The sequence below is a fragment of the Prionailurus bengalensis genome, chromosome A2 (genome assembly GCF_016509475.1).
Source record: "Prionailurus bengalensis isolate Pbe53 chromosome A2, Fcat_Pben_1.1_paternal_pri, whole genome shotgun sequence".
Taxonomy (NCBI): Eukaryota; Metazoa; Chordata; class Mammalia; order Carnivora; family Felidae; genus Prionailurus; species Prionailurus bengalensis.
In genome coordinates this window covers 60,763,829-60,777,666 of record NC_057348.1, presented here as the reverse complement: position 1 = coordinate 60,777,666, position 13,838 = coordinate 60,763,829, and the positions used below count along the sequence as shown (strand labels likewise).

The 13,838-nt window shown below is 58.5% G+C and overlaps 1 protein-coding gene and 2 non-coding genes across 14 annotated transcripts; all 3 read left to right on the top strand.

The window, feature by feature from the left end:
• Positions 1-2,497: 2,497 nt before the first annotated feature.
• TBRG4 (transforming growth factor beta regulator 4) lies at positions 2,498-10,934 on the top strand. Of its 12 annotated transcripts, none has more exons than XM_043588404.1 (12): positions 2,498-2,602; positions 3,205-3,283; positions 3,867-4,337; positions 6,398-6,715; positions 7,206-7,377; positions 7,655-7,812; positions 8,297-8,407; positions 9,094-9,238; positions 9,534-9,779; positions 9,893-10,004; positions 10,111-10,225; positions 10,675-10,934. In XM_043588404.1, exons 3-12 carry the CDS (start codon positions 3,924-3,926, stop codon positions 10,774-10,776), a joined length of 1,893 nt encoding a protein of 630 aa, XP_043444339.1. In that variant the 5' UTR covers positions 2,498-2,602; positions 3,205-3,283; positions 3,867-3,923; the 3' UTR covers positions 10,777-10,934. The 12 variants fall into 12 exon arrangements, 11 of the variants coding, with proteins under 11 accessions (XP_043444339.1, XP_043444337.1, XP_043444336.1 ...); XM_043588402.1 differs by having other exon boundaries at positions 2,526-2,602; positions 3,130-3,283; XM_043588401.1 differs by having other exon boundaries at positions 2,548-2,633.
• LOC122488843 lies at positions 6,910-7,045 on the top strand. The gene has a single exon (XR_006298757.1). It is a non-coding gene; the product is annotated as a small nucleolar RNA SNORA5 (small nucleolar RNA).
• Positions 7,423-7,556, top strand: LOC122488842. Its single transcript, XR_006298756.1, has one exon. It is a non-coding gene; the product is annotated as a small nucleolar RNA SNORA5 (small nucleolar RNA).
• Positions 10,935-13,838: the final 2,904 nt, after the last annotated feature.

The following is a 13,838-nucleotide window of genomic DNA, read 5'->3' as shown; positions in this document are numbered from 1 at the left end:
CTGTCAGCAGAGCCCGAGATGGGGCTTGAACCCACAAACTGTGAGATCATGACCTGAGCTGAAGTCAGACACTCAACTGACTAAGCCACCCAGGCACCCCTCATTGCTTTTTCTTAATATTCATTTTTTTAGAGCAATTTTAGGTTCACAGCAAAACTGAGTGCAAAATACAGTGAAATCTACCTCTTGTCCCCTCCGCACACCTAGTCTCAACATCCCCCACCAAAAGTACATTTGCTGTGATCCATGAACCCATCATAACTCATCATGACCACCAAACCCCACAATTCACATTACGGTTCACTCTTGGAGTATACATTCTATGGGTTTGGACAAAGCTGTGATAGCCCATCCATCACAGTATCACGTGAATAGTTTCATTGCCCCAAAAACCCTCTGTGCTCAGCCCATTCATCCTTCCCCATTCATCCTTCCCATCCTTCCTAACCCTTGGCAACCACTGGCCTCTCTACTGTCTCCACAGCTTTGCCTTTTCCAGAATGTCATGTCCTTGGAATCACCCAGTGCACAACCTTTTCAAATTGGCTTCTATCACTTAGTAACATGCATTTAAGGTTCCTCCATGTCCTTTCATGGCTTGATGGTGCCTTTCTTTTCGCCACTAAATAATATCCCATCATCTGGACGCACCACAGCTCATTTATCCATCCGCCTCCTGAAGGACACCTTGGTTGCTTCCAAGTCCTGGGAATTATGACTGAAGCTGCTGTAAACACCGTGTACAGGCTTCTGTGTGGATATGTTTTCACCTCCCCCAGGTGAACCACGGATCAAGGTTGCCGGACTGCACGGTATCCTTTCAGACTGCAGTCACAAAATACCATAAACTTTGTGACTTACAAACAACAGAAACCTGTTTCTCACACTTCTGGAGGCTGGAACTCTGAGGTCAGGGTGCCGGCACGGTGGAGGGGGGCTGTCTGTCCTGTAGTATAGACTTCTCGCTGGGTTCTCACGTGGTGGAACAGCCAGGGGCTCTCTGGGGTTTCTTCTGAAGCCTCCACTTTCATGACCCAGTGACCTCCCAAACACCCCACCTCCTAGCACTGTCATTAGGTTCCACGTATGAACCTGGAGGACAGAAACATTCAGCCCATTGGACAGTAAGAGTATGCTTAGTTTTGTAAAAAAACAAACAAAACAAAAACTAGTAAACTTCAAAAGTGACGGCACCATGTTGCAGTTCCAACCAGCACAGATGAGAGCTCCTTCTCCGCCACCCTTACATCTGAGAACAGAAACCAAAACAGTACGAACAATAACAGCAAGAGGAAAAAAATAACAGCAAGTAAACAGGGAGAAGAAAAACTCAGGGAGGAAACCCCTATCATCGAAATCCTTACAGGGGTTAAGACAAAAGATCGCAATAGTGGGAAAAAAAAAAAAAAAAACTGTAAAAAGGAACATTCAGAAGCCAAAAAAGGAGCTCTTGGTAAAGAAACACGTGTTGACAGGAACCTTCAGGAGAAGAGCCGGAAGCTAAGGAGGAAATACTTGAAGGTCGAGCAAAGAAATAATGAAAGAATAACAAAGACAGGATGGGAAAACCAGGGAAAACCAGAAATTGGTGTACAAGAGCCAGTATTCAAACGTGGGCATTTTGGAAAGCCAGATTAGAGGAAATGGAAGAAAGGGAATACGAATAAACAACAACGAACTCCGGCCCAAAGACAAGTGCTTTTAGGTTGAGGGCCCATCAGGCGCTCAGGATGGAGACTTGCATCATTGAGAAATATCAGAAATCATGACAAGACACAAGCTTTTAGAAATTAAAAACAAAACAAATTAAAAAGAAGAAGGAAGGAAGGGAGGGAGAGAAGGAGGGAGGGAAGGAGGGAAGGAAGGGAGGGAAGGGAGGGAAAGAGAGAGGTCACTCTGCCTGTTTCAAGGACTTGTCCACAGGCAGTAAGGGAATTTGATTTTTCACTTGCCTTTGTTTCCCAAATCAATAAACACGTGGAATCTTAATCCAACAACAGAAAACAAAGCAATTACTAATTCAGAGAAAGTGAAAAAGCGTGGCAGGAAGGGAGATCAAGCCCGCACACGGACTGCAGGTGCCTCGTGTGCTTGGCTTACCCGCACTTTTTTTCAAAATTAAACGTCAACACTCTCAAAAATCAGAAGATTGCACATAAAATTCCATATAAAAAAAAAAATCCGGCAAGATGTGCGCAAACTGCCTGCAGGACCTCAGGCCGCCGTCCACCCCAGAGCCACCCCACACGCTGGGGTGCAGGCCGGAGGGCGCCGAGCCTCCGCCCGCCGCTAACGGGGATCCTTGTTCCCCTCCCCTCACCCCCACCCCACCCCCACCCCCCCATTGACCAACGCTCTCCTCTCCGCTCCCCGTCGCCTACTGCGCGCCCTCAGCAAAGACGGCACCCGTCCGGAAAGGAACAGGCAGCGCGACTTCCAGCCGGCTGCGTGCCCTCAGCAAAGATGGCATCCAACTGGAAAGGGTAGCGGCGTGACTTCCGGCCGGGCGGAGCAAGGCGAGGCTCGCTTCCGGCGGCGCCCCGAGTGACGTGACGAGCGCGCCGCGCGGCGTGGTCCGAGGACAGTGCGGGCGCGCATGGAGGTCAGCGGCGGCCCTCGCGGCGGCAGCTCAGGTCTCCCGGCGGCGGGGAAGAGGCTGCGGGGCGTGGATGCCGAGGGCCGGAGGGCGTGGCCGGCTGGAGGAGACCGGACAGGCGCTCCGGGACGCGGGGGGTCAGGGGGCTGGGCTGGCGGGGTGGAGGCGGGGGGGGGGGGGCCGGGGCGCGGCGCGAGGTGGGGGAAGGAGCGGCTCTCGCCCGTGTGCGCACGCGCACCTCCACCGCGGTCCCGCATGGTGACCCGCGAGCGGCGCGCTGACCCTAGCGTCTCAGCGCGCAGGCCTCCGCGCCTTGGTGCGGCTGCGGGGTCTGCATCTGCGGGCGGAGCTTCGGGGCCGGTGTAGCCCAGTTGCGCTCCTGGACCGCAGCTCGCTCCCCAGGTCGTGGGATCGACCGGTCGGATTGTTTCCGGCTTCCCTCTGACCGGGCTCAGCGGGTGCGGGCTGTTACCTTGGGGCCGGTGTTCTTCCTGAGCCTCTTATACTGTGTAATTAGACTAAGCGTTTTACAGCGGCTATAATGCGCTGGCCACTACCGGGTTCCGGGAAACCGAAGGTCGAACACACTACGCTCTCTGCTTTGGCAGGCGCGCGGACCCCATCACTTGATCGCAGAGGCAGGCAGAACTGAACAGTATCGGGATATGTGACACACCCCTGGAGAAGGTAACGTCTTGCCTGGATGTGGAGAGGTGATGGGTGATTTTGTGGGTGCTGTGCTGGGGGTGGGGGGCAGTCGCCCTGGCTGGGTCTATTGAAGGTGCAGGGCCTGTCGGGATGAGGGATGTAAACCCAGGAGGTCATTCTGAGCCACGTTGTGAGGCTGCGGGATGTGGGTCATACGTCCAGGGCTTTCCAGGAGCAGTCTGATGTGAAATATCGTCTTGTGCTTCTGGAAGTCCATCATTCTTGATCCTGGGTTACTTTTAAAGTAAATGAAAGGACACTGTCCGATCCTGCGGAGACTCCCACCTAGGAACCCGGGGCTGAACCTGGGGATCTGAATGGTTGAACCACCCCGTAGACAATTGTGCTCTCCAGCCCTAGCTGTAATGCTCCTGGGGTTGGCATTTGGTTCCATCCTACAGCGAAACAAAAAGCCTCTGTGCCCCAGGTATGGGGCAGGCAGAAAGCAGAGGTTCCGGCTAGTGTGGAGAGTGGCCGCAACGTTGTGTCACGTGCCGTGTTCTCGGATCTCTGACTCAGAAGCTGCGCCTGCATCACCCCTTTCTCTCCTTTTCCTCTTCAGGGCTTTGGACCTGGACCTGTTCACTAGGAATCTGCCCTCCCTGCCACCCAGGCCATCATGGCAGCCCGCCTGGTGAAGCGATGCGCGTGCCTCCTGAGAGAGGCCACCCTTCTGGCCCCTGTGGTGGCTCCGGTAGGCCGACTGAGGCTTGCCAGCGTGGCGCATAGGACTCTGACTTTCTCAGCCACCTGCCCCAGTTCCCACTTCCCAGGCCCCTTGTCGGGGCTTGTGGAGAAGGAACAACTGTCTGCCCCCTGTCCAGAGCACCAGGAGGTGGAGCGGCTCATTGAGAAGGCCACCCGGCCAGAGGAGCTCCTGGAGCTGCTCAGTGACAGTCGCTGCCTGCAAGAGAACCATGCGGCCCTCATGCTTATCCAGCTTTCTCGTCTGCTGTCTGACAAGCCGGAAGACAGAGCCTTGCTCGTGCAGGATCCCCGCTTTCAGCAGCTTCTCCATCTCGTTGACAGCCAGGTGGGTTTCTAAAATGTTCTCTCAGGGTTCCCCATGCAGAAAACAATGGCACCAGAGTCCAAAGCAGCCAGTCACTTTGCAGGTATAGACGGGAACTGTGCTGCCTTGCTTAGTTCTCTCCGTCCTGTGAGAAGTTTTTGTTGTATAGAGTCTAGGCTACTTTTGCTTGCTGTTCCCCACTGATCACAGAGCGGTCCCGTTAGGTGAACATTGCCATCCTTCCACTGTCCTTTCAGCAGCACACGGGACGCAGAAGCACAGGAAGCCGCACTGGTTCCACCCGGTTCCTTGGGTGCTCGTCCCCTTGCCAGGCGGTGCTGACTTGCATGACCCTGCCGCAGTGTCTGGCCAACTGTGGGCGCACTCCTATGGCTGCAGGGGATGTGGGGTGACTGACGGGGAATCCCAGGCAGCTGGACGGGGTGGTCAGACCTCAGGCCCTCTCTGGGCTGGCTGAGGAAGGACTCCCTTCAGCCAGGCTGTTCGCTCCGGTGCCAGGGGCCCGTGGCACTGGCTGCGTCGGCCCTCACTCCCTGCCTTGGTCCGTGCTACCGGGAAGAAGCCGTGCTTCCGATACTGAGCAGGGGACTCTGTGTCCAGTTGTCCGAGAGGATGGGGAGGAGAGGCACGGATCGGGGTGGCGGTTGCACTAACAGTGTTTTCCAAACCAGAGGCTGTGAGAGTAGTGGATGTGGCCGGCTGGTTTTAATGAGATAGGGTAATGGAGAAAATGCCAGAATGCGTGCGTGGTAAGGGGAGCATGGCATCCTGGAACCTCTTGCTTCAGTTAGAGGTGTGTGCTGGGGTCAGGGCACCAGTTTGCTTCCTGGTGATGCCATAGCTGGTGACGGTTCACTGAGTCCCTTCTTGTTCCAAGGCTGTAAGCCTGTAATTGTCAGTGCACATTTCACACACACACACGGAACCGAAGCAAGTTCTGGGAGACAAGAGTGAACCTTGTAACAGAGTCGTAAGCCGAAAGCAAGTGGGGACCAGAGTATGGGTAATGCGGATGGTGGCCAGGCTCTCTTATTTGAAAGTGTCCCTGCTGTCATGGAGCATGCATGTCTCCAGCTGCCCAGCCCCTCCACGCCACCTTCCCTGTTTGCACTCAGCCCCCCCACACCCCCTAACGGGCAGAGGCTGCGTGCTGCAGGTGGAGCCGCACCTGGACCGCGGGGTCCTGCACCGGACTGTGACACTGAGAACAGGGGGCCCCCTTGTTCAGAAACAGGCAGGCCCCCAGGAAGAGGGAAGCTCTGCCGTGTGCACTGGGGCTTTGGGGACGTCGTGGAGCCCGGCGTGAAGCCTCACGGCGTGCCGGTGTCTGACACGGTGCCGGTGGCAGCAGGTGGCTGGCCAGCCACTCCCCCCCGCCCCACTCCTCGCTGGTGCCAGGGAGTGTGGGGTAGGCAGGACTCTGTGACACCTGGCCTCTCTCTGCCCGCATATCAAGCGCTTTTTCACGTAGCTTCACGTGCCAGGGGCATCCCCGCGTGCTGGCTGGTGTCAGCAGCAGCCCTGGAAGGTGGGGGTTGGCGGGGTGCTGATGCCTGGGCATGCTCTGTAGGGATGTCACCTTTGCTGTCCTCGGTGGTTGCATTCCTAAGAAACTACGTTCCCGGAAACCTTAGGACTGCTTTGTGGGAGAAAAGAGGTTCAGGGTTCGGGGTTTGTCAGATGCGATGTGGCCGCTGCTTCTGAAGAAGGGCCGGTGGGTCTGTAACACCTAAAAACTGTTACCGTCGCTACAAGCAACAGAACGAGCGGGTTGACAAAACTCTTAGTTCAGAGTCTGTCCCACACGCTTCCCCCTGGCTTCTGGACTCCACGGTTTTGCTTGGGTTTGGGCATACGGAGCCACAGCGGGTGTCTGTGGTCTCCCCTCAAGGGAAATCTTCTGACTCGCACAGGGGTCCTTGCTCACGGGTGACCCTGCACGGCTGACCAGGTGGCGCGGGAGGTAGACTTGGTGGTGGGCTGCAGACCAGCCCAGGGCAGGTGGGGTCCCGGCTGTGACTGCCCCGTGTGTGTCCCCTTCCCCCCCCAACCCCCACCAGATAAGTGCTGTGTGGCACGGGACCCTTGTGAAACTGCTCCGCAGCCTGTATGCGCTGGCGCTGCCCGCGGCCTGCAGGGAGCTGCGCTCAGTGGAGCAGGAGGTCCGCTGGCGCCTGCGTAGGCTCAAGTACAGGCAGCTGGCCTTCCTGGCCGAGTCCAGCGCCACACACATGCGGGAGTCCCCGGAGCTGCTGGCTGAGCTGCTGCTGCACTTAGAGCGGCGCTGGACGGAGATTGATGATGGCCGCACTGCGGTGGCCCTGATGGCGAAGACGGGGCACCTCTCTGAGCCGCTGATGAACCGCCTGGAGGACAAGGTACTGCGGCAGGAGCCCCGGGCAGCTGCAGGCGCGCCCCGTGGCCACACAGTGGACCTAGCTGGCGGTGGACCTAGCTAGCGGGCTGCCAGCTCTCCTCCTCTCCGTGGAGGGCCTCGGGGGTAGGGCAGAGCCTAAGCCGCGCTTACAAGGGGGCTCCACTTAACGCTTCTGGTGATGTGCCACAAGCCCCCGGCAGTCAAGTCAAATTCGGCCCCCGCTCCTGTTGTAGCGAGAGCTGGCCCAGATGGCTGCCACAGGAAGCTCGCAGCTCATGGGCTCCGGGTCCCCTGCCCTGGGACCCGGGGATAAGTTTGGCTGCAGACAGGCCACTTCGGGCCCACGGGTGCCCCAGCTGAGAACCGAGTAGGCCCACACGGCAGGGTACTGGATTACTGAGCTCAGGTCCAGTCGCTGTCCCGCAGGGGCGGTGCTGCATGGGATCCCCGGCCTGGGCCGCCAAGCTGACCCTGAGGGCTGTGGTTGACAGTGCCTGGAGTTGGTGGAGCGCTTCGGCCCCGACGAGCTGCGGAAGGTGCTGGTGACGCTGGCGGCTCAGAACCGGCGTTCAGTGCCCTTGTTGCGCGCCGTCTCTTACCACCTGGTCCAGAAGCCATTCCCGCTAACAAAAGGCATGCTCCTGGATCTGGCCTATGCCTACGGTGAGCCTTCCCCATGGGGAGCGGTGGGAAGGGAGGCGGGCTGGCCGCAGCCATGTCAAATTCGGTGCCTGCCCACCCGTGGCAGGCGCCGGCCCAAGAGGCTGCCACAGGAACACCGTGGCTCATGGGCCCTGATCCTCTGTGCTGGGCCTCAGGGATAAATTCGGTCACGGACACCAAGCCCCTGGAGCTCCAGGCCAGGCAGTGGGGGCGGAGGGAGGGCAGAGCAGCCTGCCCACCCTCACCAGGTGAACCCTGGGGTCGCTCTGTCCCGAAGGCAAACTTGGCTTCCACCAGACCCAGGTGCTCCAGCGCCTGGCTGCCGACCTGCTGCCCCACGTGCCCAGCCTGACGTCCGGCGAGGTGGCCCGTGGCGCCAAGTCCTTCGCCCTCCTCAAGTGGCTCAGCCCTCCCCTGTTCGAGGCCTTGGCCCAGGTGAGCCGGGCAGACCCTGCTCGTTCCACCGGGGAGGCATGGCCGCCCCGGACACTCCCCGGTTACGAACAGGGGCTTCCTACCCGGCTCACTCGTAGAGGCGCGGCCTCTGTGGGCAGTGGAGAATGGTGGGTGAGGACGGTGTCCTCCGTCGTGTCACTGGGCTCTGGAGGAGTTTCCATCCGTCTTCGGGTGGCTATAGCAGGACGTAGTGTGGACCGTGAGGCTCGGAATTTGCTCAGGGCTCTAAACTTCATCCCCTGAAACAGCGAGGAGAGACACTTAACTTTACCTGCAGCGGCTTGAGGCTGCGCAGACCACCCAGGGCGTTTGTGACACTACCACCGGTCTCTGGGTGGGGGCAATGAGCAGGGGGAGGTCTGGCCCGCCACCCTGTCCAGGTGGCCCCCGGGCAGCTGGGGGCTCGTGGGCCCTGTGGGAGGGCCCCTCTCATTCTGTCCTCCACCCCGTGTGGCCGGCCCAGCACGTCGTAGACCGAGCCCACACCGTCACCGTGCCGCACCTGTGCAACGTGCTTCTGGCCTTCGCACACCTGAACTTCCGTCCCGAGCGAGAGGACAAGTTCTTCGGCCTGGTATGGTCTGTGCACCTGTTCACCCACCCTGGGTGTGGAGGCAAGAGAGGGGAGCCCTGACCTGGGGGCTTCAGGGGTGAGAGGGGAGCTGGAGCCCCGTGTCACAGGGATGGTTTGGGGACAAAAGATGTGAGGTCCTCTACATGCCTGCTGTGCGGCCGTGTGCACAGGTTGGGAGGTGTTGGCCGGCTCACTCGCCGCAGTCAGGGCTAGGGGGCCACTGGTTTTCTCTTACTGTCCTGCTGGTGCTCTGAACCCTTGGCACACCACCATGCAAAGCAGGCCCGAGCAGGCCCACTCAGGCATGACACATCTCGCGTGTGCACCTGGGCCTCCACGGGGACACTGCCCTCCTTGTACTCTCCAAGTTCTCCCAGGGCCAGAAATACATCCCTGTCCCCAGGGGCCTGTGATTTTGTGCCACAGGCCCTTGCTGCTGGGAGGGGCAGCAGGAAAGTCCTGCTGCATGTTGTGCTGTCCGTTAGTCCCGGGTGAGGAAGAAGGTTTCTGGTACTTTCTACTGGGGGAAGGGGGGGGCTCCAAGCCTGGCCAAGAACGTCAGCCAGGATTGCTCCCAGTAGTTGTTCTAGCCTCAGCGCAGCCAAGCCATTCCAGCGTTCCGACTGCCTCCGGCCCAGGAGGTATGCGGCTGCTGAGCAGAGCCCCCCCGCCCCGCCCCTGTCTAGGTTCACGAGAAGCTGGGGCCCAAGCTGCGGAGCCTGCACCCGGCCCTGCAGGTGGATGTGGTGTGGGCGCTGTGCGTGCTGCAGCAGGTGCAGGGGGAGGTGCTGCGAGCGGTGCTCTGCCCTGAACTGCATGCCCGGTTCCTGGGTGAGTGCTGGGGCTTCCCCTCCCCTCCCTGACTCCAGGGGTCTGGGGGCCTCAGGCCTGGCAGGGAGGGGGCTCCAGAGCAGCGAGATGGTGCCCAGAGCTCACCTGGCTGGCATCTGTTCCTCCATTCCTCTGCCTCTCCATGTGCGTCGCCCTTATGATCTTGTCTCTGCCCCTGATGATGCCAAGTTCAGAGTCAGTTGGGATCGAGGGTGTCACTGTCCCCTGCCTGGCCCCCCTCTTTCTCTGGCCCAGCGTCGGCCTCGGCTCACCCTCCCTTCTCGTTCTGCCTCAGGCAGCGAGTCCCCAAAGGACCAGAGCACCTTCCAGAAGCTGCTGCACATCAGCGCCACCGCCCAGCTGGAGCACCCTGAGTACACGGGCCCCCTTCTGCCGGCCTCAGACTGGGCGCCCTGGCTCTTGGCCTGTGATGGGAAGCCCACACCCCTGCAGAAGGAACTGCGGGACACCCTGCGGGGGCTGCTGGGGAGCCCCAGCAGGGGCAGCTTCGCAGTGGCCACGCAGTACGGCTGGGTTCTGGGTGAGGCCCTCTCTGCACTACCCTGGTGGTGGGCACGGGGCTTGTTCTGTCCAGGACAAGGTCTCTGTGCCCCAGGGACGGTCCCTTCCATGTCCACCCGTGCCCCTCCCTAGACGCCGAGGTGCTGCTGGACACGGACGGCCAGTTCCTGCCCCTGAGAGACTTTGTAGCCCCGCATCTCACTCCTCCCTCCGGGACCCAGCCGCTGCCCCCTGGGGCCAAGAGGTAGGTGGCCTGTGGCCGGCCCTGGACTCTGGCTCTTCTCTGGTGCCCTCCTCCTCCTTCCCCCTCCCCCGGAAGGATGCCTAGCGCTCTGCCCCTCCCCCACCAGGCTGGCGTTCCTGCGCTGGGAGTTCCCCAACTTCAGCAGCCGGAGCAGAGACCTGCTGGGGCGCTTCGCCCTGGCCCGGCGTCACGTGCGGGCCGCCGGCTTCCTGGTGGTGGACGTGAGTACCGCCAGTCCAGTGGGCCCCTTTGTGTGGGACGAAGGGAGGCCCGGAACCTCGTAGATTCCCTGTGGCCGCGGCCCTAAAGCGTCTGCTCAGGGCTCTTAGAGCAGGTCTGTGCCCCACGAGTGCCTGGCCCGGGGCCACTGACCCCTTCCACAGCAGACAGTCCTATATGGGCTGGGGAACCCAGGAGCGCCAGACACCGTATGAGGGTTTTGTCACATTTACTTCTTGTGGTAGTTTTGGTATCTCAATGGGCTTTTGTTTTTCACTTCAAAAATGAAAAAGTTGTCATCAGGTGCCACAGATTCTCAGATCCCTGGCCCCGGGGGCTCAGGCCCCGGCAGCTTCTTCCACAGCCACACTCGGCAGCTTCGTGGGCTTGGAGGGTGGGGAGGCCAGGTGTGGAGCAGCGGGCAGAGCACAGGTGCCCCTGCCCCCTGCAGGTCCCCTACTACGAGTGGCTGGAGCTCAAGTCTGAGTGGCAGAAAGGCGCTTACCTCAAGGACAAGATGCGAAAAGCAGTGGCGGAGGAGCTGGCCAAGTGACCCAGCCCATAGCCTGGACTGCACCCTGGGGGCCCTGGCCAAGTGACCTGGACTGCGCCCTGGGGGACCCGGCTCATAGCCTGGACTGCACTGTGGGGGAGCTGGCCGGCAGCTCCTGCTCTCTTGTGGGCAATAAACAGTGAATTCCAGTGTCCACACCAGGAGGTGTCCCAGACTTTGTCACCATTGCCACCACCCACCCTGCTCTCATGGCGGCCTGTCTGTCCCGGCTTCTCTGCCTCCCCAGGTCCCCTTGTCCCACATGTTCACACGGAGCCGCCTGCTGTTCACACCGTGCGGTCCACACCCAGGGTCCTGGGATTCCAGCGTTTGGGCTGCGAGGACTTCCTGGGTCAGGCCTGTAGGGTTTTGAGGACACGGCTTGGGGTTCTGATCTTGGTGTGGGCACTGACCACAGGCGTCCTGGGCGTCCCTGCCTGCCTGTGCTGTGGTCTCAGATGAGTGAAGGACCCCCAAGGACCCAAGCTGACCAGTGTCACTGGCTCTGGAACAAGGGACAGGTGCAGTCCGCTGACAGGATGCAGCTACCATCACCTCCAGACCAGGGGGATGTGCCCTGTCCCTGAGTGGCCCGAGCCTCATCCCTGCCCCACCCAGTAGTCTGTCCCTTCTCCAAGCCTCTGCTGCAAAAGCAGGATGACCGCCACATGCTGCCATTTGCCCCCAGCAGCTCAGAGCGGGGCAGGGAGAAGGGCCATCTCCAAAGTGGTCCCTCTGGAAGAGCTAATCCAGTCTCCCAAAACCGTGCAGCTCCCACAGACGTTGGGGTACGGGTGGAGGGGGGCCTCTGGCACTTGTCATTTGCACAGGCCAGAGGGAGGAGCAGCTGAGAGGACTCTGAAGCCGGTGTCCCCGAGCGTAGGCAAGATGTGGGGGCAGGGATGACATCATGCAGTGAAGAACGGGCATAGATGAGGGTTGGGGCGTGGAGCTGGTCCTGTCCACTCAGGACCACAGGCTTTCACTGGAGACTCTCAGGTCCCTTTGCAGTCTTGAGACATCACAGTGGTCCCTGTGTCCTCTATTACTCTTGGTGATGACATCTACAACTGGTATGTGTCACCAGGACACCGGGAATAGGAATCCACGTGTAGGGCTACTGCCTCCATGCAGGGGCCCCTCCTGCCACCCTTCACACCCACACCTCCCCCTGCTGGTGGCCACCAGCCTGACCTTCATCTCCACTCTTGTTTCCAGAGCTTTCTGTAGAGGAGTCTGCACAGCCCTCAGGCTGGATCTGCCTGGGCTCTCTTGGGAGACTCGTCAGGGGGTCCATGCCCTGCTTCCGTGTTCCTGCAGGTGACCGGTCACCCCACACTCGGGGTGGAGGGAGCCTCGCTCTCCGGGATAGATGCCCGCCATGTGCATTTATGTGGGAGTTTGAGCTGCCCAGCCCTTCCAGAGTCACTATGCCATCCTGTGCATTCCAGAAGGTGGTACATCTTCCCTTGGCCGGTGCCAGGGAGCGCCCACGCCAAGTTCTCTGTACACTCAGAACTCAGTTCCCATCAGGAAATGGTTTGTGAATGTTTTCTCCCGTTTCATGGGTTCCGTCTTCACTTTCTCAGTGGTGGCCCTCAGGCAGCAAGCTTCCTGTTCTGGCAACATCCACCATATCTTCTTGATTTGCCTGTGCTCTTGGCATCCTGTCCCAGAGTCCTTTGGTGAATCAAGGTCATGGAAATACACCTGTTTACTTCCGAGAATTTGATTACTTAATTTTGCCCTTACAGATTTCTCCACTTCGAGTGAATGTTTGTATTTGGTGTGCAGTCAGCTCCACTCTGCACATGACTCTTAAGCTGCCCCAGTGCCGTCACCGAGAAGATCATTCTGTCTTCTGTTCTTGGCACCTTTGTTGAAACTCTGCTGGCCACGGGTGTCTGGGGTTAACTCTGGGTGCTCGGTAGCTGTCTCTTGATTGTTGCTTTGCAGGACATTTTGAAACTAGAAAGCGTGAGTCCTGGATTACATCAGAATAGCTTCTGCACAGTGAAGGAAACCACCAACAAAACTAAAAGTCAGCCTCCTGAACGGGAGGAGAGATTAGTACCCAAAGAATACAAAGAACTTATTCAGCTTAACACCAAAAGTGAAATAATCCACTTAAAAATGGGCAGAACAGGGCACCTGGGTGGTGAGGTAGTTAAGCGTCCAGTTCATTTTGGCTCAGGTCATGATCTCATGGTTCAGGTGTTCAAGCCCCACATCGGGCTCTGCACTAACAGCAAGGAGCCTGCTTGGAAGTCTCTATCCCTCCCCCAATGTGCACTTTTCTCTCTCAAAATAAATAAACTTAATTTTTTAATGTTTATTTTTGAGAGACCGAGGTGAGCAGGAAGGGGCAGAGAGGGAGACACAGAGTCCCAAGCAGGCTCTGAACTGTCAGCACGGAGCCTGATGTGGGGCCCAAACCCACAAACTGCAAGATCATGACCTGAGCCAAAGTCAGACGCTTAACTGACTGAGCCACCCAGGCACCCCAAACTTTATTTTTTAAGGTTTGTTTATTTTTGAGGGAGAGAGCACAGTGGAGGAGGGGCAGGGGGAGGGGGAGTGGACAGAGCATCCAAAGCAGGCTCCGTGCTGATCCAGCTCAACCTCAAATGGTGAGATCATGACCTGAGTCAACATCAAATGCTCAACCAGCTGAGCCACCCAGGCACCCCTAACAAAATAAACTTGAAGAAAAGATGTGGAAAATGGGCACAACACATGAACGTTTTTCCAAAGAAGAGCTCCAGGTGCCTAACAGACACATGAAAAGATGCTCCACATCGCTCCTCAGGGAAATAACAAACCGAAACCAGGATGAGATCACCTCACACCTGTCAGTGGCTAAAATCAACACAGGAAACGAGTTGTCAAGGACGTGGAGGAAGGGGGCCCTCCCGCACCACCGGTAGGGATACAGACTGGTGCAGCCACTCTGGACAACAGTATGGAGGGTCCTCAAAAAGTTAAAAACTACCCTACAATCTAGCAATTTTGCTACTAGGTTATTTGCTCATATAATATAAAAACGTGAACTCAAAGGGATC